This window comes from Fundulus heteroclitus, chromosome 12 (assembly GCF_011125445.2).
Source record: "Fundulus heteroclitus isolate FHET01 chromosome 12, MU-UCD_Fhet_4.1, whole genome shotgun sequence".
Taxonomy (NCBI): Eukaryota; Metazoa; Chordata; class Actinopteri; order Cyprinodontiformes; family Fundulidae; genus Fundulus; species Fundulus heteroclitus.
This window is the reverse complement of record NC_046372.1, coordinates 48943282-48971029: the sequence shown is the minus strand read 5'-3', so window position 1 is coordinate 48971029 and position 27748 is coordinate 48943282. Positions and strand designations below refer to the sequence as shown.

At 41.9% G+C, this 27748-nt stretch overlaps 1 protein-coding gene across 7 annotated transcripts in view; it reads right to left on the bottom strand.

Moving 5' to 3' along the window:
* The window catches only part of abca2 (ATP-binding cassette, sub-family A (ABC1), member 2), a 243795-nt gene that overhangs the window by 142961 nt on the left and 73086 nt on the right, over positions 1-27748 (bottom strand). For 6 of the 7 annotated variants that reach the window (XR_004932179.1, XM_036144720.1, XM_036144715.1 and 3 more), the window contains 3 exons: positions 7702-7869; positions 4399-4495; positions 13-186 (listed from right to left, as the gene is read on the bottom strand). Coding sequence is in view for 6 of the 7 variants with exons in the window: in XM_036144720.1 (XP_036000613.1) it covers positions 13-186; positions 4399-4495; positions 7702-7869 (439 nt within the window). In the remaining variant the exon portion in view is untranslated. The remainder of the gene's footprint in view (positions 1-12; positions 187-4398; positions 4496-7701; positions 7870-27748) is intronic. The other variant, XM_036144717.1, reaches the window with a different exon arrangement.

Below are 27748 nucleotides of genomic sequence, written 5' to 3'. Positions count from 1 at the left end.
AGGAAGATTTACCTTGAATCCACACAAAACCATACAGGAAGTAGAATTTCCCTCCTGTGTTGGGCCCAGGTCGCCAGTATGCCCTTCTTATTTCATTGGTCTTCTCGGTGAAACTGGAGTTCTGTCTTATTTTGTACTGAACATGAGGTGGCAAAGAACCATCCTTGTTAGTCTGGAAAATCACACCTGGGAGCAAAGAAAAGTAAAGAAGTTCAAGAATTCATCAACATTGATGCTGATCAAGAGCTTGGTATGACTCAATGAGCCCAAATGTTCAGAATCCCCAAGCATTATATGGATAAAAAATAACTTACGAAAATAGCTGTCATAAAATATTTTTTTATTAAAACTGTTCTATCTTATATCAGTTACTCTACAAATCAACCAGTTTGTTCTAAAAGTTAGTCATTTGTTTGTTTCTTGGCATTCATACAAACACTGTAAACTATATGTATATGTGGTATATTATGCAGTCTGTGATGGCATTGAGGTCATTACAAAGCTCTAAACAACTATTTGCCCATATTGAATATTTTATATAAATTTATTAATGACTTTATGAAATGCATTGCAATACGAACCACTTGACAAAATGTATTCTAATGGCCAAACCTTTCAAGAATAGGCACTGTCTGGGTGCGATTTGTCGGGGGGGGGATGGGGGGGATTTACCCCCCCTCTGTTTGTGACGTCCCCCCCTCTGGTCATTCATGTTTTATCCCAGGGGGGATACATCCCCCCCCCCCCCCCTCTGGTCTGAATAAGTAATATTATGGATTTTTAAACATGTATATAAAGTAGGGCTGTTCGTTTTAACGCGTTAACTTTGTTAACCACAACGCTGACATGTTTTTTGTCGCCATTAATTGCGCGGCAAAACACACACACCGTTCCCTAATGTTTTTTTCCTGCCGTGCTCTCCGGACTGTGTTTCTTTTATTCTCCGCGCTTTCCGTAGTTTCATAAGAGCTAGAGACTGTAGCAAAACAGAACCGCGCTCACTGTTGCACAGACTGTTTATTTCATGCAACTTTGGACTTGTTTTATTCTAAAAGCGCTTGTAAATTTCATGAGTCCCGGGTTGCGGGTTTTGTGGGCACGTTTCTGAAAGTGAAATCGTTTATTTGGGCTCTAAAATAAGAGATGAAATAGCTGTTATTAAAGGGGAAGTCCGGTCAACAAGGAAAAATCAGGGTATCATTAGCTATAACTAAAACTAATACGTTTGTGGTTATTTAATGAACTTATCTTTAATCAATAAGAAAATAAAAACATAAATTGTCGTCTGAATCACTGTGTATGGGGGCTGACATTACTGCCCATATTTGGGCAGTAAGGGGCATTTGACATCACATCCTGGGGCGTGGAAAAGCGGAAGCGGCGACAGCATTTCTCTCCGCTTTCCATGCAAAGTCAATAGGAGCCGTTCTACATAGCTGCGATCATCAATAATTTTTTCGGATTTCCAGAGGACTTCACTGCTGACATTCCCAAGAGCTTTTTCTGAAGCAACAATGCCCACGTGCATGGCCATCGGATGTTCCAACACAACTGGTAAAAGTGGAAAAAACATTGCTTATTTCAACTTCCCGATTCATGAGCCACCGGGCTCGGTGCTGGATTGCCAACTTGAACAGAACGGATTTGCCATCTAACTCCTGGCCAGAGAGAAAACACGTCATATGCAGCGACCATTTTGAAGAAGAATGTTTTGAACATGACATGAGAGCGAGGATTTTCGGTAAGTTATTTTTTATTTTAGAATTTTTTATTTAGAATTTGCAGGGATGGTCACCGAGCAGAGGGGCGGAGGGATACCGCATGTGATGTGGTATCCCTCCGCCCCAGCATGTGCTGGAACGCTCTTATATTTTAATATTTATACAATAATGACCACCTGCCCTACTAGAGGGCAAATATATAACTTAAGTCACTTCAGCGATCTCTCCTCCGCTGTGTGTGTGGTTGTGTGCGCTCCGCTGCAGCGCCGGCAAAGCCATGCTGCGGCGGACCGCGCGCACACACACACACACACACACACACACGCGTGTATACATATATACTGTAGGACCCGACTGAGTTTGCACTGGAAATAGGTACGCTGGATTCCGTCAAAAGTCCGGTTTCTGTCAAGAAACTCTTCTAAAAAAATCCATATCACTATCAGATGATGATAGCTCCACGGAACTCTCATCACTGTCACTAAGTACTTCATCACTCTCTGCTTCGTACAGAGCACCAGTCGTCACCATGTTGGAAAATAGTGCGCCGTGACAAACAGAGCATTGAAACTTGCTCAACTGCGGGTCCGCCGAGTGACGTCAAAAAATGGGAGGTGACAGTACTATTCTTGACCAAGATGGATTCCTCCACATAAACATGATTAAATGAAAATTATTCATAATTAAAAAAACGTATAATTTTTTGCACAGTATGTAGTAGTTTTGTATTCAAAGTACTTTCAGTGGTTTGAATTCTGATTTTGACCGGACTTCTCCTTTAAGAGACCTGCCTTCACTAGACACTTTGAGTGTATCCAGCTGAAATATCCCTCCGCCATAGGAGCCAACGGTAGTAAAGGCAGACAGAGCAACTCTGCACATATTTTCTGCAGTTTACGGTGCAATAACCGGTGATAAGTGCTGAAAGTAGATTATTTGGTGCAAATCACCATTTTGAGCAGACATTGGTTCTGAAGATGAGTTTTTAACATGCTGATAACATTGCAGAAACCCAAACCGTAAACCGCACTTTAATGCTTATTAATTTGTTTCCTCTGTATTTGACAAACTAAGGCTGAATTACATGGCCAAACGAAGGACCTGGAGTTACTAAACAGTTGCTAAACAGTCTCATTCAGGGTACTAAGCTCCTGCCCAGTTGCAAGCAAAGTGTAAGACTGGAATGTCCTGGAAATTTAAAACCTTTTTCCAGGCTTAAACTGTATAAATATGGATATAAACAGCAAGCAAAAATATTGTTGTTGGTGTGAAAGCTCAGAATTAGATGTGTGAGAGAGAGTGAAAAAATTAACAATAAAACTTATGACTTTATTGAAATGCAAAATGTTTATTAATTTATATGTATATGCCTAATACCATGTCTATCTTTGTTTAAGAGGCCAAAAAATATATTGGAATGGTATTTATTTACAAATTTATTTACACATTGTGTAAACATCAGGGCGTCATGATTAGTCATTTAGCCATCATAGTCCAGAGTTTAACATTTGGCACTAGGATGTCTTCATTCCAATTCTCAAAAGTGCTTGAAAAATAACAAAATAAAAATATTTGTTGTACAAGCATGTGTTTTATTTGTGTCATTTATTGCAAAATTGTATATTAAAATGCCCAAACAGGATATTACACTTTCAGAAATAAAAGGATAAAACATGCAATTAATTTGCAATCAATCTCGAGTTAACTACGACATTATGTGATTAATCGATTCAATTTCAAATTTTTAATCGTTTGACAGGCCTAATATAAATACATGTCTTGTGTCCTTCACATTTGTTAATTCAATTTTTTGTTGTCTGTTTTTAAAGAGTATTAATACGTTTTCTGCTCAAAGCGGTTAAAGTAAACTAATACCCACTCCCAAAGTATTTTGTCATATTTCGGCCCGAAAAATCAACAGAAAAGGTCAAGAGTAGATGACGGGACAAATAGCCATGGTAATGTTACAGGACGAACTTTAGTGGATGATGAAGATTTGCAGGCAGCGTCACAAGACAAGAAGCAGCAGCAGCCGATTTCTCCAACTTCCCGCCCAGGACAGGTTGTATGCTGTCTCCAGCCAGACAGCATGCGGCAGGCCACATAACCTTGTTGTTATATTCATTTATAAAACACTTGAAATGACCCCCCACCCCACCCTCTGTTTTTTTTTTTGCAAATCGCACACTGGGCACTGTCATGCCAATTTCAGAACTTGGACAGCATACAGCAGGGCGAGTGACGTGGGTCAGACATGCAGACCACCGGGGGGTGGGGGTATTAGTTATTATTAGTAGTAGTAGTAGCAGCAGCAGTATGATTATTATCATTATTATTGTTATAATAATAACACTGCTAATAATGCTATTATTATTATTATTATTATTATTATTATTATTATTATTATTATTATTATTATTATTATTATTATTATTATTATTATTGCAAACCTGATAGAGACATATAACTGTCAGCTGCTACAAGGCAATGACTCCCAGGGTCAGAATACAGATTCAGAGCCCACATCACAGTTCTGCATCACTTTGTGCTGGTCTGTCACAAAACGTTCTAAAATGAAACACCCTTACATTGGTGTGGTTATAAGGTGACAAAATGTGAAGAACTTAAAGGGTTGTAAATACTTTGTAAATACTGAAGTTACAAAAAGAGGACTCACTGGCAAACACAGACACATTATCTTGGTAGGCCTGGTTCAGGGTGTAGTTGACAATGCTGTCTTCATCTGGGAAGCCTTTGAAGACATCCACACTGACCTAGAAACATGAGGCAAAAATGTTGGTCTATAGCAGAAATGGATTTACGGAATTGCACACTGTGCCCAACTTAATATAATTAATCTCAGTCACTGATGCTGATCTAGTCAGAGGCATTAGAACAGTGCCATGCATCAGTCAGGAGCAGTGCAGCACCTGGAACAGCACCTGCTGCCCTATCAACAAGTGGAGCTGCCTAAAAATATGAGATAAGAGAGAGATAAAACTTTATTGATCTCACAATGGAAAAATTCACATGTCACATCGGCTCTTAAAATCAACAGAAGGTGCACAAAGGAGGACGAGTTGCATGGAGTATGTACAGTGCAATCCAGATATATACAGTGCAATCCAGATATATTATGGTGACTTACATACATATGGATAAACCACAGTGACTTCTAAGGCAGCAATTGTATCTTCCAATCATATTTAACTGCTGTACTAATGCAACAACTATTACTACTTCCAGTTCTAATTCATCCCTCTTGACAACCTGAGGGTGGTGCTAAAAGCATTGAATGTTTCCTTCGCGCATGCCGTCCAAGTAATAATACCAATAGTCATACCTGTGACACACCGGACGGCCAATCAGTACTTATATAGCCTGAGGACATCCTAGGCTCAGTTCCTTTGTTTTCTTCACCTGTGGCTTGTTTTCAGTGGTTTCGGCCTAAAAACCTTGAATCGTAAATTCACTTGTCGGGCGCCCTATTGCCTTTTGGATGAAGTTGGAGTGTATCACCATCCAAGGGCTGCAACAGGTTGATCTTCATTTGAGGACTACTTTGTAGGTAGGACTGCTGATTGATGGTGACAGCAGCATTTGTGCCTTCTCTCACAACTTAGGACTTACGATTATGGTGTTTGTGGTACACACCGTAGTTAATTTTGAAGCTACAATTGGTGACGGCAACGTTTTCACTCCCTCTCCCAGTTCTAGCCCACCTTGTGGTCATACTTGGATCAATGCTAAGAGCGTTAGCCTCTCTTTGTCTGGCTATAATTGGTGACGGCAGCGTTTCCGCCCTCTTTCCCAATGTCAGTCGACCTTGTGGTCAATGTTTGGTTCTCTTAGTTAATTTGGATTTGGATAAACTCTGTTTGCGGGCTTAGAGGGCTCCCACTGTTGTATGGATTGTGGGGCCACGCTCTAGGTAGATAATGTTCATGACTTGTGCCCTGCCTGCCTTGGACATGATCACCTGGTGGAGGCGCTGTCAGAGAATCTCTGCCTGAACTGCAGTTGCATGCCCCAGCTGTGAGGGTGGCTCAGTTGGCCCAGTTGGACCCCTAGTGTGATGCTGACCTTCCATCTTCTGGGCAGGTGGCCCTGCCTTCTAAGAGGAAGCCTGGCCTTTCCATGAGAGTTGAGCAATTGTAATGCGCCACGGGGAAAGCGGGAACAAGTCAGCAGCGAACAAATGAAGAAAACTGAGAAAAACCTTTAACTTCTGAGAAAAAAGTTATTTTGTTTTAGTGCAAAATTTGCTAGTTGAAGTTATGAAGAAACCCCTTTTGCTTTAAATTACCCATTTGAAGGTTTTAAAGCTGTAAACTTTGTGTCTAAAAATGGCCTGTTTTCAGTGTGCATCTTGGGGAGGGGAAACCCACAGCTCATTCATATAGGGTAGGTCACGCGTGACGTCAGCGCTACATCCGGGCACGGTGGTTGGCAAAAAACAGAGCTGCTCTCGTCTACTACATGACAAAACGGGTGATTTAGAGCGTACTTTTAGTTCGTTTATTTTTGGAATCTAAACAATGCCTACGACTTGTTGTGCTCCCGGTTGCACACAGAGGCATTCCAAATCGTTGGATGTACGTTTCTGTCGTTTACCGAAGGAGGAAGGACGAAGAAAGAAATGGATATTTTCAATGAAAAGAGCGCAGGCAGACACTCCCAATGGACTGGGGGAGCCATCATACTACGACAGAATTTGCAGTCTACACTTCATCTCCGGTAAATACAACTTAATTCTGCTCTAGTCATTGTTCTACTTAAATAGCGGCGGAGGGGAGGTGGCGATCGCTAGACGGGCCGGAGAAGCAGCAGCAGCCGCTGCTGCTCCAGACAGTGGCGGCTGCTGCTCCATTATGCCCCCGTTCACGGGCGCTAGTACTTCTGTGTTTACGCTGCAATGTCGCCGACACCCCCACCCATTTTAACAAGACAAAAATACCAAAATTATCCGTAGTGAATGATGTTTTTTTTTTTAACCTACCGGGTGGGTCGTCCTCTCTGCTGAGACGAGGTCTGTGTCCGACGCCGCTTTGTGCTGTTGCACAAACGTGTGAACAACATCCATCCATCCATTTTCTGACCCGCTTAATCCCTCATGGCGTCGCGGGCGTTGCTGGAGCCTTTTTCCCCGATATAAAATAATTGTAGCCGTCCAGTGGTTTCAGGGGCTTTCGTGCTCTCTCGTCTGTACTGGCCTGCGTGTTTATAAGGCAGCTGTATATGTTGGGGTACGGAACACTTGGCCAGCATTTCACAGACTCGCTCCATCCCTTCAGGCTTTTGCAGTGTGGATCTGGCAATCTGATACCATCAACCGTCAACTTACTCCTAAAACGATCTTGTGATACGTTATCTAAAGAAGAAAAATACGTGGAGAACTCGTCAGTTTCTCTGTTTGCGTCCGCCATTGTGTTCGTCTTTTGCCAACCAGTCCGGCACGCACGCGCGAAAAACCCGGATCAAAACAATAACAATGAACTGGTGTATACCACCTTTTTGTGGCTTTGCGCAGGCTTTTGTTATGTGCGTCAGCCATTAAGCTGTGTGCTTGAAGAAAGCATATGGCTACTTCTGCATCTACTTAAAGCCAGTTTGAAATAGAACCAGAGTTTCTGTGGCTGGTGAAGCTGGACCAAGCTAAACCGCATTCGCTGTGGGAGTAAATGTTCACCAGGACTGATATCGGACTCTCTTCAGATTCTGAATTAGCAGTGACTAATTGTTAAGAAAGTAATAGAGAACTAAGAAAACTAAACAGTTTGAAAAATATGATCCAAAAAGAATATAAAGATTTCTACTTGCTCCTGGACAGATTACAATCAAGTTTTCAGCACTCCTAGAGACTCAAATAACACAAACAAAATGTATTTAAGGACTAAACAAGTGAACTTTACATGATATTTCCCATTTAAAGTTATAATAATAGTCAACATCCACACCAAATGACCCTTATTCTGCTGACCTTTGACATGAAATGTGTCCAGCCACAGGCAGCATTGTCTATGGTGTCCAGCTGTTCCAGCAGGGTGGACGTGTTAGGAAGAGTGTAGTTTCCCATCATCAGAGCCTGCATCAACTCACTGTTGGTGCCGTTCAACAACTCGGGCTGCTGCTGGAGCTCTGAAGACAGCTGGGCAGAGACAGAAGGAACACAATGACTGGGGCATCCAGGAGACCAGTCTGAAGCAAATACAGCGCCGTGCAGAAGCATCCACGTCCCTGGAATCTTTCATATTTTGTCACGTTGGAACAAAAACCTCCCTGTAATTCATTTGGATTTTGTGTTCAAAATGCAACACAAGGAAGTGCAAGATGTGAGAAGAAGTGGAAGAAAAATGATTTACAAATAGAAATGTAAAACTGTGGCCTATTTTTTTAATTCAGCTCCCTAAGTCAATAGTTTGGAGACCCTCCTTTTGTTTTTTGGGTTATATCTCTATTGGCGTTGCATTTTTTTTATCCATTCTTTCCTAAACAGAGTCAGTTCAGTCGGACTGGATTAGGAGCATCTGTGAACATTCTCCTGTAGGTCTGGCTGTACATTTAGAGTCGTTGGAAGGTGAACCTCTCCTCCTGTTTCCATTCTTATGAAGCCCTGGTGTGACATGATAGGGTTCTACCACAAATGGCACTTTGCATGTACTCCAATAAGTAAAATATTTTTCAGTGAAAAAAATTTAACTTCCAGGTTTGTTGTGTCTCCTACATACAGGACCTTTATTACTTTCTTTCATCAGTATTTTCTTCTTTACACTCTTTCATACAGAACATACATACAATAATTGTCCTGTTGAAAGAATCTGCCACCTGAGCTGTGGATCTTTGCAGCTCCTCCAGTCACCATGTTTGACCTGACTGCTTCTCTAATTAATGCTCTCCTTGCCTTGGTTGTCAGTTTAGATGGATACTGTGGTCTGGACACGTTTGCAGTTTTCCCATCCTCTTTTCATGTTGGATGGATCTCAGATCTTTAAAGAGTAGTACATTGTTTTACAACCTATCCCTACTTTAAACTGAACCAGAACCTGACCTATCTGCAGTGCTCCTTGTTCTTCATGATGCTGTTTGTTTACTAACGATGTCAAAAAACAAACCTCTGAGGCCAGAAACAGAACAACTGCAGTCAGAATTTAAGCCGCAAGCGGCATCGAGCAGCCCTCGCAGCCAAGCGCCACTCCAGCCTATTGGCCACCGCTGGGATTCGCGCACCGCCGGCCGCCCGACACTGCAGATGCTGTCCAGCATTTTCTCCGCCCGTCCACTGGGTGATTCACACAAACGTGTTCGGAAGCACACCCCCAGATTCGGCCCGCAGGCCATATGTTTGACACCCTGGTTTAAACATTAGTATACCAATTTTATCAAAGGTATCTTACTAGCTGTTAATCCAGCTTCATGTGAAAAGTTAACAAAACCATTTTAGTTATTTAAAGTTACTTGTTATTTCATGTGTTTAAGGGTTTTGTTTCTTGCATTAAGACAGCTTTTATGAAAGTTTGACATCTAAATTGGTGGATACACATCCAAAAGTAACAATGTAAAAGTAACACTTTAGCAATTGGAATATTGCTAAAGTAACACTTTAACAATATTCCATTGCGTATGTTGAGTACCAACTTTCGTAATTCATAACAGAGCACTTCACTCTCAGACTGCAGGTCCTCTGGTGGTTCCTAAAGTCTCTAAAAGCAGAATGGGAGGCAGATCCTTTAGCTATCAGGCTCTTCTCCTGTGGAACCAACTCCCAGTTTTGTTCCGTGAGACAGACACCCTGTCTACTTTTAAGACTAATCTTAAAACTTTCCTTTTTCCATCCATCTATCCATCATCTTCCGCTTATCCGGGGTCGGGTCGCGGGGTAGCAGCTTCAGTAGGGAGGCCCAGACGTCCCTCTCCCCAGCCACTTGGGCCACCTCCTCCGGGGGAATCCCAAAGCGTTCCCAGGCCAGCAGAGTCTCTCCAGCGTGTCCTGGGTCTTCCCCTGGGCCTCCTCCTGGTGGGACGTGCCCAGAACACCTCACCAGGGATGCGTCCAGGAGGCATCCTAACCAGATGCCCAAGCCACCTCAACTGGCTCCTCTCGACGTGGAGGAGCAGCGGCTCTACTCTGAGTCCTCCCCGGATGACTGAGCTCTCCCTTACCGGATGACTGAGCTGTCCCTTATCTCTAAGGGAGAGCCCAGACACACTACAGAGAAAACTCATTTCGGCCGCTTGTATCCGGGATGTCGTTCTTTCGGTCACGACCCAAAGCTCATGACCATAGATGAGGGTAGGAACGTAGATTGACTGGTAAATTGAGAGCTTCGCCTTTTGGCTCAGCTTTCTCTTCACCACAACAGACCGGTACAGTGCCCGCTTCACAGCAGACGCCGCACCAATCTGCCTGTCGATCTCCTGCTCCATCTTCCCCTCATTCCTGAACAAGACCCCAAAATACTTGAACTTCTCCACTAGAAGCTGGCTCTTGGGACTTTTCTTTTTGACAAAGCTTATAGTTAGAGTTGCTCATTTTATCCTGAGCTACCTCTATAGTTATGCTGCTATAGGCTTAGGCTACTGCAGGACATCAGGGTCTATATTTCTCAGTCTACTGAGTTCTACTGTTCTCCAGTCTACTGTTCTGCAGTTTTGCATGACTGTTGTCATTACAGCTTTTAACTTTTTGTTCTCTCTCTTTTTTCTTCATAGTAGGTACACCTGGTCTGGCGTTCTGTTAGATGTGGCATCATCCAGGGAAGACAGATCACCCGCTATTACCATCTAATGTAGAACAGATTACTAGATCAATGTGTGTTTCTGTGCTTCTTTGTCTGTCTTGTTGTGTCTCTGCTCTGTCTTCTGTAACCCCCAGTCGGTCGAGGCAGATGACCATTCATACTGAGCCCGGTTCTGCTGGAGGTTTTTCCTTTCTGTTAATGGGGAGATTTTTTCCCCGCTGCCGCTTCATGCTTGCTCAGTATGAGGGATTGCTTCAAAGCCATGGACAATGCAGACGATTCTCCCTGTAGCTCTACGCTTCTTCAGGAGGGAATGGTACTTGTGAAGACTTTGATGCAATCAACTGGTTCCCTTATATAAGAATCTGTATAATCTGATCCAATGTGTATAATCTGATTGATTTTGACTTTGTAAAGTGACTCGAGATGACATGTTTCATGAATTGGTGCCTTATAAATAAAAATTAATTGAATTGAATTAAATAGCTTAAAGCATGGCTTGGGGCTGATCATTTAAAATATTCTAGGGGGCGCTATAGAGATATTGGGTCACGCCCACCAACGTTTGTTATGGATTCCTGTTGGGGGGTGGATAAGGATTCATCCAAGTGAGTTTTAAGCCGCTCGGCCCAAAACTGTGGAATTCAGAGCCAAACATATGGCAGCGGCATTTGAGGTGACTTCGCCATGCCGCCACGCCGCCCTGCTCCATCGAATCCACTTGGGGTTGGAATCCACAACACACCAACATGTCTTCTGTCTCTGGACACGGTTTCATGTTGATTAGCTCAGAGGGGTAACATAGCGACCATTTACAGCAAAACATGACACTTCCTGTTGTCAGGGGGCGTGGCCTAAATTATGTCATAATTTGATCATTGGATATTGTAGAAGACCCGATGATGATCAATCATGGAAAGTTTGGTGCCCCTGTATGTTTCTGTGTAGGAGATAAAGCCCCTTCAGCATGCTCAAAAACTCACCGTTTTGATAACTTTTAATTGGCCATGCCTTATGATCAGTCTGCCCGAGTTTCAAGCTCCAAATCTCTAGGAGGAGTTCGATCATATACCAATGCTGTAAACATGAAAAATGAGGTCAAATTACGACCTTAAATCTAAAATGGCCAACTTCCTGTGATACTTGCACTATGACATTAATTGTAAATTCTGAGCGTCTTGTTGAGCTCTGCAACTGCACCAAGTTTCATGTCTCTACGATGAAGTAAGTGAAGTAAGTGAATAGCAAAGGGTCCTTTGAAAATTTGTAGGTGGCGCCGTTGAGGCATTTTTCTTTAGATTTTTGTGACGACCTTAAAATATAAAACTTTTAAATAGTCACTATGCATCGGCAAAGTTTGGTGAGTTTTTAAAAATGATAAAGCTCCCAAAAAGGATAATAATAATTAAAACCGCAAGCGGTGATGATCGGCCCTCGCAGCCAAGTGCCGCTCTGGCCTATTGGCCACCGCGGGGGTTCGCGCACCACCGGTCGCCAGCCACCGCAGAAGTTGTCACGCATTTTTCCCACCCGTCCACCGGGAGATTCACGCGAACGCGTTGGGCAGCACTCCCCCACGACTCACAAAAAATCTGGTGAAGATCGGTCGATGCAGCGAGGAGATGTAGCCGTTGAATAATGAAAATGCATTGGGCCACCAGACCAGACTAAAGCGTTCAGCGGGCCGGATACGGCCCACGGGCCGTACGTTTGACACCCCTGGTTTAAACATTAGTATACCAATTTAATCAAAGGTATCTTACTAGCTGTTAATCCAGCTTTATGTCAAAAGTTAACAAAACCTTTTTAGTTTTTTAAAGTTAATTGTTATTTTATGTAGTGTAAGGTTTTCGCTTCTTGCATTAAGACAGCTTTTATGAACGTTTGACAGTTAAGTTGGTGGATAAACACCCAAAAGAAATACTGTAACAGTAACACTTTATCAATTGGAAATATTGCTAAAGTATTACTTTAGCAATATTCCACATGTGGCCTCTGGTAATAAAGTCAAAAATCTTGGTGCTATTTTTGACCAAGACAGGTCATTGAAATCCCATATTAAAAAGGTTTCCACCGTTTCCTTTTTTCACCTTCTAAATTAGAAACATTCTGTCCAGGAGCAATGCTCAAAAACTAGTCCATGCATTTGTTACTTGAAGGCTGGACTATTTTAATTCTTTACTACTATAAGGAAGTCCACAAAATGCAGTTTAAAGTCTTCAACTGATCCAAAATGCTGCAGAAGGAGTTCTGATGAAAATCAACAAGAGGGATCATATTTATCCAATTTTAGCCTTCCTTCACTGGCTTACTGTTAAATCAAAAATAGAATTTAAAATTCTTCTACTAACACATAAAGCCCTTAATAATGTTAGGATATCAACGAGGAACGAGCTGTTTATCCCAGAACTGCATGGCACATTTAGATGGCACCGACCCAAAAATATTGGCACATGTCTATCAGATACCACCCCGGAGGTGACACAGTTTCTCTGCTGATGTCACAGTTTGGATGTGTACAGCCATTGTATGGGTGTGTACCTAGATACCTATATAATATTTGTGTGATGAGAAATCGGGGCTTCCTGCCGATCAGGAGCCCATCAGCGCTGGTGTGACTGTAACGGCTTCTCTGTCTTTACGTAGATAAAATATAACTAAAAGTATACTTTCTGTTTTATGCGTCCTACATTCGAGGTAATAAGTAAGTGGGGGTCGCCTGACTGGGTAAAACGAGCTGGGTCCACCGAGGGTGTTTCACCGTAGACGCGGCACGGTGAAACAATAACAAAATGGTGTTTCCACCCGGACCCAAAAGGCGACGTACCTTCCGTTTTCCGGCCAGGACGTCATTCCAGAGGAAAAACACACAAAAAGGTAAGGAGATTCCATTTATCTCCCAGTGTCTTTTTCTTCCTGGAAGGGCCGACTTTTTGCACTCATAAAGGCAGAGAAAAGTTTGAGGATAATTGTTTGCAAACGTGTCGAGAAGAATTTTGGGATTTGCGTGCGGTCACAGAGGTGAAAGTCCGGGAGACCCTGGCCAGGTCTCTGAAAATACTGTGAACCTTGAGAATGTGGGTTTCGAAGGTTCCCTTGTTAGGCACAGAGGAAAATACGTGTTCCTGTGTTTAGCATAAAAAGCTGCCATTCTGACAGGCACGCCATTACGCGTTGCTTCCAAAACATTGTGTAGCCTAGAAAATGCGGGTTTAGAGCCCCTTATTTTCCGTGAGGACGAACATAAAATTCTTCGTTTTCACGGAAATATAAAAGCTGCCTTTTCGAAAAACGAGCGCGTATGACATTGAGAACAAGACCAGGCAAATACACAATGGTGTGAATGCACGGGTTAGACGGAGGAAGGCTCTGTTAAAACCCCAATTACAGATGAATAAAGAAAGTAAGGTCGGTGAGTTCAAGAAATCTTTTTATAAGAAACCATGACCTGTTGTGGAAACAGGAAGACCGGAATAAACCCGTGAGCTGGACGCACACACAACCAGCAAGACCGAAGAAAGAGTACGTACAGAGTTAACTAAAGCTTGGCCATAAAGGGTGTGTGTGTGTGTGTGTGTGTGTGTGTGTGTGTGTGTGTGTGTGTGTGTGTGTGTGTGTGTGTGTGTGTGTGTGTGACACGTTACTGACATTGAGCCAGTGAAATTGAAGGGTTTTTGGTGATGCAGAAGGGCTTCCGCCAGAAGGCTCAAATGTGCACTCACCATTTGCAAATGTTAAAAAATAGACTAGCCCAAGCACAGGTAAAAACGGCTGGTGCTGGTGAGTTTGCTCGGGAAAAAATGCCAAAAAGAGGAAATCAAAATAGCAGGCTTGATAAAACTAACTGAACTTTATTTCAGCATATGCTTCTCAGGCCTCGACAAACAACAACAAGAGAGTGAAAGTCTGCAGGGGGTAAGTGAATCATCTTCTTTCAAACAAGAAGGTAAGTACACGACTCCTCCAGTTATTCCGGACATGTCACTGATTCGGCCTACGCAATTAGAACAGTCCATGTCGACCTAAAACACTGGTTAAGAACGGATTTTTAACCACAGCCGGAAAACCTGTCAAACACATTAATCACCTGCTGCGCTTGAAATGCGCGGGTCATCAATCTGGGGCCTTGAAAATAGTAATGGGGAACAACGCTGCTGATTCGGCCGCAAAAACAGTGGCTGATTATAAGAGAACTGTAAAGGCAATAGCACAGATGGTTCAGTCCCCCGTTGTTGCACGGGACACGGGGCTGGTGGACGTCATTGACATGAAAAAAGCTGCAGCACCTCAGACAAAACAGGCATGGATTGAAAAAGGGGCAAAACAGGACGAACAGACGGGTGTATGGAGGTCACATAATAGGAGACTTGTGGCCTCCTCGGCACTTCTGTTGCTTCTTTGTGAAGAAGCGCACCACAGGGGCCACCAGTCCAGTGAAAAACTGCTAAGGCGAATTAGCCAAAAGTGGTGGCACCCTTTCCTCATGGATGTTTGTGAATATTTTGTAAATACTTGCTCCATTTGCTGCCATTATAACCCAAAGTAAACATTGAGAGTTGGAATGGGAGCATTTCCTGTTCCCAGCAAACCTTGGCAGGAGGTTGTTATTGATTTTGTGGACATGGGAAAAGACAAAAGGGTGAAAGGATGTAGATATTTGCTTGTTTGTGTTAATACTTTCACCAGGTGGGTTGAAGCCACGCCCACCAAAACAGAATCTGCACGAGAGGTCATTAATTGGCTAATTAATGACCTGATCCCACGTTATGGTGTTCCACTCAGCATCCGTTTAGATAACGGAACACACTCCACCTCGGACTCCCTAAAACAAGTGGAGGAGTACTTTGGGATCAAACAGAAGTTTGGTCAGCATAGAGAGGGCGATTTGTCCATAGAGAGGACAAATCGCACAAACAAAGATCAATTGGCTAAAGGTTGTGCTGATACTGAAATGACATGGCTGACTGCGCTGCCATTGGTGATGTTCTCAATTAGATCATCACCCACTGATCGCATGGGGCTGTCTCCCCATGAACTTTTGACAGGAAGGACAATGCCCTGTCCTTTCACTTCCTCTCTCCAACAGGGCTGTGAACCCAGTCTGGATCTACAACAAGAGGAGCTAACGCATTATGTCCAACAATTGCAGTCTGCTGTGAAGTTTTTGTCTCACAACACACAGGAAGCCCTGACCGGAGAACCAAAGGGAGACACTCCGGAGCAGATTGCCCCTGGGGAGTGGATATACAGAAAAGTGTTCCACAGAACTTGGAACGACCCCAGGTGGATTGGACCCTTTAAGGTGGTAAGCTCAACCACTTACAGTTTGAAGGTTTGGCTCGACGAAGCTGAAACCAAGGTAAGCAGATCTTGGCAAAAATCACACTGTAGAAAGGGCACACCTTCCACAGAGAGGAACCTCAGAGACACCAGAAAGCACCTGAGGGATATTGGAGAAAACATTGAGGAGTAAGAATGTTGCTGTGCTGCAGCAAAACATCGAGGGGAGGACGGTCCAGTTTGATTTTATTTGTTTCTGGTTTAATCCATGCTGAACAAATTCAGTTTGATACCACAACCTCCCGCATGAATAATTCTGGACCGGTTGTGTTCAGGGCCAAGCGCGATGCGACGCGCCTGGAAAATATCGTCAGATCCCTGTATTAGATATTACGGGGGCTTAGAGGTAAACTATACTCTGGGTAGCTCAGTAACTTCCCAATTCGCTCTCTGTGACGTCATTGACTGTGGGGAGGACCCTGCATCCTGGAGGGGTTATGTCGTTTACATGTGTCACTTCCTGTATGGCACAGTGTCACAAAAGAAAGTGTGCAACTGCCATTGTTTCAGACTCACAGTGCTACAGGATACTTGTTTATAACCCTCTATCATGTGCTGACAGTGTTCAGCTGAGGAACATGCTCCCTGATCCAAGAAAAGGGGCGCACCTTTGGATCAACGTATTCTTGAAGATTTTAAGCAGATATGTATTGACTATTGGTGATGTGAGGACTGGTTTATCAGCACACCTGGAACCACATGAGGTACATGCGGTTGAAGTTTCTGTTGTAACTGACGAACTAGGAGCAGCTGCTCCTTTGGCCCCGGTGGCACGGCAACTTTGGAGCACACTGAGGACATTTTATCCGGTAAGTACGGATTCTGTCCTTTTTAATGACACTACACCAGGGGTGTCAAACATACGGCCCTGTGGCTAAATGCATTATTATTATAAAAAAATAAATAAATAAATAAATAAATAAAATTATTAATTTTTTTTTCCAGTGTCCTGTCTGGTAGTGATGGGTCCGGCAACACCGATGCGTCGGTGCATGTGTCGGTCTCATAGAGCGAAACCCGTGTCGATGTGTGTATTGCTACGGAAAAGTCACGTGACCAATACAGCACCTGTTTCGAACTGACTGACGCGCCAAACTGTCTCTGTTCCCTCTAAGCTGCACGCGTGTGCATTCGCGCACAGCAGCGCGCACAGCAAAGCTTATGCTGCGCAGTAAAGAAAATCCAAGCTGAACTGTAAACAAAATAACGGTTAATAATGGTTAATTTTTAACCATTTTGCAACTCTGGTGTGATGGTGGTGTACCACAGTCTCACTCTGTGAGCGCAAGGTGCTGATCGGAGCGCACCACTGATGAATGGGTTGGGCAGACGCCTTTTTGGTTGGGCGGGTTGCGCTGTGCGTCTTTGTTCTGAGCGTCGTTTCAGAAAAAACGGCTGATCTACACTGAGTAGAACGCTGCTACTCTGAGTAGTTCTTCCTCCCTTTGTCATACTCAGCATGTCCGATTTCAGAACAGATGATATCAGTCAGGTAACTAAACACAGCGCCCGATCAACCATTTGTAAAAAATAAAAAAGCCAGTCCACAAGCATTCTCCTTCACATTATTTATTGACTGTATCTAAAAAAAATCAAATATATGTTTAATTCAGATGAAAATATAAAATAATACAATGCAACATACAATGATTTAAATTGTATTGTGTATACTTAGTCATCAAATCAGTGTCAGTTAACTCTGTCAACCAGGTTGCCTGTAGGGGTTTTTAATGTCCAGCAGGTGTCAGTATTCAGTGACACAGTATCGGCACAGTATCAATACAGTTTGCCAATGTGTCGAAACGTTTCATGACGCCTCATCGACCCATCACTACTGTCTGGCAATGTGGCAGTAAGATGCCACAAAGAGCTCATCAGATTTGACTTTCACAAGTGGACAAGATAAAAGGAAGAGAATGATAAAACAATTATTGAAAAAAACATGTACTTCGTTTAATTGAAAATATGCAGTTCCTATATTGTCCACGAGGGGCGCTGTGTTTTAATTAGCAGATTAAGCTTCAGGTGTGGAAAAATTCAAATCATTTCTTAATTTTTATCTGTTTGATGTATTTTGTCATGCAGGACAGTGTTTTTAAGTTCCAAAAAATGTGAATAAATGTTTGGGTTTGCTGGGGTTGCCAAAAGGAGCATCGGAGATGACTTTCTCTATCCTGACCAGGTTCACACTTAAAACACATGAGAACAAGAACAAGATACTTGTTTAAGGGTTGATTTACTTTGGTTTAAAATTATGCTTGAGTGTATTATCAATTAAACTAATGTTAGATGACTGAAACAGGTTTAAGGTCTGATAAAAAATCTATCTAGAGCAGTGTGGAGCAGTTAAATGTTCAGGGGGAGATGTTGTTAAAAGAAAAACAATTACCGTTTTGCACAGCATACAGTTTAAAGGTTTGTTTCAAACAACATTCAAACAGGGGGACATAAAATACAACCAGGGTTGTTTACAAAAGCTGTCTGTTAAAACAAGCAGAAGTCATTAAAAAATCAAGAATTAATGGGGTTAGAATTGCTCTTCGCTTTAGGTGAAGGGCGTATTCAACTAGGAGTCTTTTGGTTTGATGCACGTCAAGCTGAAGCTGATTCACAGAACTACTTCCTGTCTCCGCCCTGGGCTACACCCACTTCCTGAATAGCAACCAATCACAACTCTGTGTGCCCGAGGGGCATGCACACACTTCCTTTCTCTCAGCTGAGTTTTTCAAAATAAGACAAGAAGTACATGGGGTTGCTTCTGAGTATCATCACAACATTATTCTGCAAACACATTCTGCAAAAGCTCCACTATTATACATAGTGGAGCTTCCTTTTACAAACATAAGGGTTTTTCTCTTGGTCTTTTTAGAAAAATGTGAGGTGTTTTGAAGCTGGTTCAGCAAGAAGTTTCTGAAAGGTTTTAATACAATTCCTTGTGTGCTAAATAAGTTGAGAATAACCTTGACACAGTAGCCATGGAACATATGATGATAAATTTCTGTTGCAGAGATTTTTTCAACTGTTGGACACTGTAAGGTGAGACACACATGGGGAAGAATAATAGAGAAATGCTGCTGCAGATAATGCTGAACTTTCAGATTTCTCCTTTAATATGAGAGTAAATGCAAGATCTAATAATTACAGTAAAGGAGGTTAAGCTAAGAGCACAATAATTGTGAACGGAAATATCTGGATGTGAAAGTGTTTGAAGAAGGTAAATGACAGAAGGATTGGGAGTCTTGATAAGAACACTAATTACACCTTGTTTCTGTTATTCAACAGTAAACAAGGCCTGGTGTCTGCCAACCATCTTCACAGAGCATTTTACTGGGGATAAAATGCTTATTGCCTGAAAAAGGACAGAACACTCATTACCATTCAACTAAATCGTTTTTGTCCATGCTGAGGAACAAGAAGAGGACTTAAGAAGTTTGGGAGTAACATGCCAGAGAACTATCATTTTTTAAAGAAAATAAAATATATATTTTTTTCCTTTTTGCAACAAAGGAGCAGTTGCCTGAGAACTCTGAGCTGACCACTTATGCGCGAATAGATTCATGTCTGCCACGTGCTCAGACTGGCCTGACTGTTTTTACTTGCGTTATTGACGTACAGACTCTTTTTATATCACAAAACTGATTTTTTTCTCTTTTTTCCTGTCTCTTCTCCACTGACTTCCATCACCATGTTTGATTTTATGTGTTTTGATGTTTATACTGTGATGTTGCTTTAAGTTGGTTTTGTGATTAAGAATGAAAACTCTCTGTTACAGACACACACACCAAGACCTACAGTTCTTGCAGTCTTTTTGCTTTGTTATATAGAGAGCCAGGATCTGATGGCTATCACAGATCCATAAACTACTCGGTAAGGCTAATATTTAGATTCAATACAGGGTGTCTTCTCGCTCAGATTGGCCCAGAGTGGGAGTGCCCTAGACTGGGCTCTATCGAGTTTTTTACCATTTCTTATAGAGATGGGGTTTTTCTGCTGGAGGCTCAGCCCGCCCTCTGATGCCCCCTACTGGTACTCTTGGATTTGTGAGGTTTGAAAGTGATGGATGTTTGTCCATAGGAATGGAGAGTGGAGGACCAAGTAGGAGGTTTCTTGGGGTGGATGTAGAGTAGACGAATTTGGCCTTGGTTAATGAACAAGTCTTAGCTTACTTAGTCTAAAGTAAACTTAAAATAATGTGTGCATAGGAACCTAAAACAGGCCTAGCTCTAATAGTTGAACCCTAAATTGTAGATAAAATGCTTGGACTGTGGTCTTGACTACAAAATGCTGAATTATGAAGTATTCATGCTGATTGATGCTAAGATGTTTCATTGAAGTTTGTCCGGCCCATTTCTTGGAACTGTTTTTGTTGTGATGTGCCTTTGGGGCACACCAACAGGGGGGGCTAACGGTCAACTGGACTGTTTTTACAAAGTGCCTTTCGGGCACACCAGCAGAGATTGTGTGACCACAGAGACTGAGCCGCACTATCGACTGCCATGGAGATCACGGATGGATGGACTCTGGAAGCCGGAAGCTGACGTGCTTGGATTGCTTGGACTGGACAGAATGACCGACTCTTCTGGGAGAGGGACAGACTGAGAGTTGTCGTCCCACTGGTTGATCATCTTTGGTGATGTGCCATTATGACACATCATCAGGGGGTCTGTTAGGATATCAACGAGGTCAAGTGGAACGAGCTGTTTATCCCAGAACTGCATGGCACATTTAGATGGCACCGACCCAAAAAGATTGGCACATGTCTATCAGATACCACCCCGGAGGTAACACAGTTTCTCTGCCCTTGTATGGGTGTGTACCTAGATACCTATATAATGTTTGTGTGATGAGAAATCGGGGCTTCCTGCCGATCAGGAGCCCATCCGCGCTGGTGTGACTGTAACTGTTTCTCTGTCTTTACGTAGATAAAATATAACTAAAAGTATACTTGTCTGTTTTATGCGTCCTACATTCGAGGTAATAAGTAAGTGGGGGTCGCCTGACTGGGTAAAACGAGCTGGGTCCACCGAGGGTGTTTTACCGTAGACGCGGCACGGTGAAACAATAACAATAATCAAGCTCCATCATATATCAGAGCTCTGATTAGCCCTTATGTTCCTAACAGAGCGCTTTGCCCTCAGACTGCAGGTCTGCTGGCGGTTACTAGAGTCTCTAAAAGTAGAATAGGAGGCAGATCCTTTAGATATCAGGCTCCTCTCCTGTGGAACCAACTCCCAGTTTTGGTCCGTAATGCAGACACCCTGTCTACTTTTAGGACTAAGCTTAAAACTTTCCTTTTTGACAAAGCTTATAGTTAGAGTGGCTCATGTTACCCTGAGCTACCTCTATAGTTATAATAATAATTGAACTTTATCGAACTTTATTGATCTCACAATGGAGAAATTCACTTCTGTATCTTAACCCATCCCCTTGGGGAGCAGTGGGCTGCCAATGTGCGGCGCCTGGGGAGCAATCAGGGGTTAAGGGTCTTGCTCAGGGACCCAGAGTGGCAGTCTGTGGGAGCTAAACTCAGAACACCTGGGACCCAAGCTCAATGCTCTAAACAGCTGCGTTGTGTCTCTTCTCTGTCTTTTGAAACCCCCAGTCGATCGAGGCAGATGACCGTTCATACTGAACCCAGTTCTGCTGGAGGTTTTTCCTTCCCGTTAATGGGGAGTTTTTTTCCTCGCTGTCGCTTCATTCTCGCACAGTATGAGGGATTGCTGCAAAGCCATGGACAATGCAGACAACTGCATTCTGTTAGCTGTGGCATCATCCATGGAAGACAGATCACCCGCTACTACTATCTAACGTAGAACAGATTACTGGATCAATGTGTGCTTTTGTGCTTTTTTTGTCTGTCTTGTTGTGTCTTTGCTCTGTCTTCTCTAACCCTCAGTTGATGGAGGCAGATGACCGTTCATACTGAACCCAGTTCTGCTGGAGGTTTTTCCTTCCCGTTAATGGGAAGTTTTTTTCCTCGCTGTCGCTTCATGCTTGCTCAGTATGAGGGATTGCTGCAAAGCCATGGACAATGCAGACAACTGCATTCTGTTAGCTGTGGCATCATCCAGGGAAGACAGATCACCCGCTACTACTATCTAACGTAGAACAGATTACTGGATCAATGTGTGCTTTTGTGCTTTTTTTGTCTGTCTTTTTGTGTCTCTGCTCTGTCTTCTCTAACCCTCAGTCGATGGAGGCAAATGACCGTTCATACTGAGCCTGGTTCTGCTGGAGCTTTTTCCTCCCCGTTAATGGGGAATTTTTTTTTCCCGCTGTCGCTTCATGCTTGCACAGTATGAGGGATTGCTGCAAAGTGGCTCTACGCTTCTTCAAGAGAGAATGCTACTTGTCAAGACTTTGATGCAATGAACTGGTTCCCTTATATAGGATTTTTTGACCAATGTGTATAATCTGACCCAATCTGTACAATCTGATTGATTTTGACTTTGTAAAGCGCCTTGAGATGACATGTTTCATGAATTGGCGCTATATAAATAACATAAATAACATTGAATTGCATCATCTCTTTAGACCAAGTAAACATTTTATGAGACAGTTATCTCATTTTAAAGCTATAATCATCTAACGTTATTACTCTTAGCAAGTTAAAGCTCCACAATAATTTTAGACCAGGTTTTAGTTCCACTCTTTTATTATGCACATCTAGGCTACCTATAAATGTAAAGTATGGCATGCCAAAAAAAATTTAACAAAAGGCAATTTTAGTAATTGCCTTGCAATTTTTATATCTAAGCAATCAATTATAATATTTCACCAATTTTCACAGCAAGATGGAAATAACGACTATCCAACATTTTAAGATTTTGTAAAAACCTTTATCCTTTTTTACCTACCTTTTGAAATTAATACTTGTTTCTACTTTAAATTATACTTCAAGAAAACTATTGTGCTGTCCTCGGGCCATATGCAGCTAGAAAGCTAGGACAAAAGTTCCCCACACAAAGCTTGTTTTTCTTGCGTTCTCTGAATAACCTTTTTTCACAAATCTGGCTTTAAACATTCTTTTTGTAAAAAGACGAATATTTTCCAAGGCAGAAGCGTGTAGAACAAATTCAACTTCAACAGGTGAGAGCACTCACTATCTCACGTAATTCATATAGAGATCTAACAAAGTTGTGATGTCTCACTCTGATTAAATATGAACCCAAAACGTTTCTAACTGTTTTTACCATGGATTTCCTCTGACTAAGAATTAATTAATATCTTATTTATATAATGTATTCACGACATGAATTCCTTGCTGTCTTAACAAAGGCAGAACAACTATAACGTTACTTTCTATAATTATTACAGGCTCTGCTGAGATGTCAAATTCTGGAGAGTACACCCTGACACACAATATGGATTAACTTCATTTCATGTGCACTCGTGAACTTGTTTTAGTTGATTTAGTTTTCTTGATGTACTGTAGAGCGTGATGAGGTCTGTTGTGGTATTGTGTGCACTGGATTGAGGGGACAGTTGGTGTTGTCTGTCAAACCCAATCTTCTTAAGCAGCAAATTCAGTAAAGTTACAAAGATTTCTTGCAACCTCTCATATGGAACTAGTCTAAAAAATAAATGATGCATTTTATTGTAAATATAAAATACTTAAAAACAAGATAAACATAGAGTATACAAATGTTTACAATAATTATAAACATTGTTTTGCTTTGAGTCAAGCTCCAGAAAAATATTTTACAATTCTTTTTAAAATCTTTATTGTGCTCCACTCCGGCCTATTGGCACCGCAGGTGTTCGTGCACGCCAGCCACGGCAGAAGCAGTCACGCATTTTCCCCGCCTGTCCACCGGGCAATACACACGAAGGCATTGAGCAGCTCTCCCCCACGACTCGCAAAAAATCTGGTGCAGATCAGTTGATGCAGCGATGCATATGGCCACCGGAGGCAGTGGCGACCCACCAGCTTAAAATCTATGTATTGACATCTTAAAAAATGGTCTTATAGCTATAAAGATCATCCTGTTTTGGTTTGATTTTGTAGCCGAATAGAAGAGATGTCCTCAAAGCATTAAATAAGCCTTTTGACTTTTAAAAATGTTGTCTTTTTAAGGTAATTTTAAGTTACTTTTCATTAAATTTGTCAATATCCTACGGAAGTCTGGAGAGATGTCGTTTGAGGGTGACTTCCCCCACGCCACCACGCCCCCCTGCTCCATCGAATCCAGTTGGGCCTGAAATCCACAACACACCAACATGTGTTCTGTCTCTGGACACAGTTTCATGTTGATTAGCTCAGAGGGGTAACATAGCGACCGCTTACAACAAAACATGACACTTCCTGTTGTCAGGGGGCGTGGCCTAAGCAATGTCATCATTTGACCATTGGATATTATAGGAGACCTGATGGTGATCAATTACTGAAAGTTTGGTGGCTGGTGTGAGTTTTTGTGTATGAAATATAACAGTTTTGTGTTTCATGGCGTGTAGGTGAACTTTGACTCCTGCTAATCCCCCTTCACCATGCTCAAAAACTCACCGTTTTGATAACTTTTGATTGGCCATGCCTTATGATTAGACTGCCTTAGTTTCAAGCCGATCGCTCGATATCTCTGGGAGGAGTTCAATCTTATACCAATGCTGTAACTTCCTGTGATACTTGCACTATGACATTAATTGGAAATTCTGAGCATCTTGTTGAGCTCTACAACTATATCAAATTTCATGTTTCTACGACGAAGTAAGTGAATAGCAAAGGGTCCTTTGAAAATTTCTAGGTGGCGCCGTTGAGGCAATTTTCTTTAGATTTTTGTGACGACCTTAAAAAACAAAAATTTTAAACACTCACCATGCATCTGCAAAGTTTGGTGAGTTTTTGAAAATGAGAAAGCCCCCAGAAAGGCCCCTCTATAGGGGGTCAGAATAATAATAATAATAAACACTACAGATACAATAGGCCATAACAGCGCTTCGCTGCTCGGGCCTAATAATTAACACTACAGATACAATAGGCCTTCGCACGGCTTTGCTGCTCGGGCCTAATAATAATTAACACTACAGATACAATAGGCCTTCGCAGCGCTTCGCTGCTCGGGCCTAATTAACACTACAGATACAATAGGCCTTTGCAGCGCTTCGCTGCTCGGGCCTAATAATAATAATAATAACTAGAAACGTTCAACTTCTGAAGAAGTTGAAGAAGGCACCCGCCTGGTGGTGGGCAAAGGCAAAGCTTCCGAGTTCCTTGGTCGTAGGCTCTCATCGCTTGGGGATTTTAAAATCAAACCTTCTGAGTAAAAAGGATTTGTCTTCATCAAAACCATCCACTTCTTTTCGTAGAGCCGTTTTTAATAGAAAGAAGAAAAGGCAAAAACGGTCCAAACAAAAGGTCGTAACGTTTACATTTGTAACCTCTGCCTTACATAAACACTAGAATTAAATCTTAATAAATAAACGTATAGACAATTATTTCAGTAACTCAATTCAGTAAGTGAAATACACTATATACAGGAATTGGACAATGAAACTGAAACCTCTCATTTTAGTGTGGGAGGTTTCATGGCTAAATTGGACCAGCCTGGTGGCCAATCATCATTAATTGCACATTGAACCAATAAGAGCAGAGTGTGAAGGTCCAATTAGCAGGGTAAAGAGCACAGTTTTGCTCAAAATATTGCAATGCACACAACATTATGGGTGACATGGGTGAGTTCAAAGGAGGACAAATTGTTGGTGCACATCTTGCCGGAAGTGTCAAAACTTTCTTCAATTGAATAAAAACAAAACTGAAGTAATAATATTTGGACCAATAGAGGAGAGATCAAAAGTTAGCACACAGCTTTCAGTCGCTTCAGCTAAAACCATTGATCAAGCCTGAAATCTGGGTGTAGTGATGGACTCAGACCTGAACCTCCAAAAGCATTTACAGACAGTGACAAGGTCGGCTTTCTAATCACCTGAGGAACATTTCCAGGATTAAAGGACTGATGTCTCAGCAGGATCTGGAAAAACTAATCCATGCGTTTATATTTAGTAGAATTGATTACTGCAACGGTGTTTTCACAGGTTTGTCTAAAAAGTGGATCAGACAGCTGCAGCTGATCCAGAACGCTGCTGCTCGCGTCCTCACCAAGACTAAGAAGTAGAGAACATCACCCTAGTTCTAAAGTCCTTACACTGGCTCCCTGTATCTCAGAGAATAGACTTTAAAATACTTCTGTTAGTCTATAAATCCCTAAATGGCTTAGCACCTAAATACATTACACACTTGTTATCAGTGTATCAACTTTCCAGACCACTAAGGTCTTCTGGCTCCAGCCTACTCTGCATACCTAGAACCAGAACCAAACAAGGAGAAGCAGCATTTAGTTCCTATGCTCCACTTATCTGGAACAAACTTCCAGAAAACTGTAAAAGTGCTGAAAGCCTGAGTTCCTTTAAATCAAGATTAAAAACACATCTGTTCAGGATTTTAACTGTTCTAGTTAAACTGTTTTACTGTTTTTAATGTTCGTCTTTGTTTCTACATTTTATCTCTACTTGCTTTTATTTTGCTATATTTTAATCATGTAAAGCACTTGTATTGTCTCTGTACTGAATTGTGCTATATAAATAAATTTCCCTTGCCTTGCCTTGCATCTGTGACCAAGACAGCAAGTGTTTGTGATGTATCAAGAGCCACGGTGTCCAGGGTAATGTGGACGAACCACATCCAACAGGATTAACTGTGGACGCACGAGGAAGCTGTCTGAAAGGGATGTTCGGGTGCTAACCCGGATTGTATCCAAAAAACATAAAACCACATAACTCTACTTATAACTAACTTTCTAAAATATAAACTAAAGGTCACCAATCAGTTACTAAAACATCTTTAGATGAACTCTTGTTGAGCCCTGGAGTATGGAGGACCAAGTCTTCCATATTTAAAAATAAATACAGAAATAAATAAATGCTCAATAATAAATATGCATACAATTATGTGCCACCAAAAATACAATGCACAAATAAATGTAGATAGAAAATGAATTATACAGTGAGACAAAATGTAAATATTTCCTTTAATTAGCCACTTTATTTATTAATTACTTATTTTTTTAAGTATTTATTTATGTGCATGTTATATATATTTTTGTCTGTTTTATTCTTTCTTTGTATTTTTTTGCCCTATTAATTTCTCCGATGCTATTTATTTCTTGCTGTCCTTTTTACATTTCTGTTTGTCCTTTTTACATTTCTATCTTTATCTTTCCTTTTACATTTCTGTTTGTTGTTTGTACATTGTCTGACCTGTACCTGTTTACATTTCTGTTTGTATTGGTGTTACATTGTCTGTCTCTCCTTTTAACATTTCTCTGCCGGTCCGTTTACATTTTCTCTATGCATTTCTACTCATTATGCAAATGAGGGAGGGCTGTGTCTTAAGGGCTTCAACCTTCCTTCTCCATTGGTTGGTTAGATTTTACTGCGTCGGTCAATCTACATGGCTTTTCCCCGACATGAAGCATTGTTTAATAATGTCAAACTCAGCAGGCAGACGTTCAGTGTCCGACCTCTTACGGGAAGCTGCTAATACACTGGAAGAATTAGAACGCGCTACATTTGGGATCTGAAATGTTTTCGGTGGTTCAGATTCGGCTTTCCAGATCAATACTCATCGGCGGATGATTTATTCTACAAAATACGACACCTCTCCGCAACCACCGCAAGGCAGACACTGAGCTACAACCGTAGTTTCCAACAAACCGTCCGTGGGCCAGAATCTGTGGGACGTCTCCTTAAGAAGTTTCGTATGAACTGTCAGACGGCAACTTTCTTGCACTTAGATAAGTTGCTAAACATAGCAGTGATCTCAAAACACCAATGTTCCCACGTTTTCAATTGCACATTAATAAGCTATTGCTGATATAAAAAAATCTAAACTGTTGCGCTCGGTCCGAGAGGTCACGTGATTCGATTTTTGCTGCTCAGCCAATCAGTTTGCTGTAT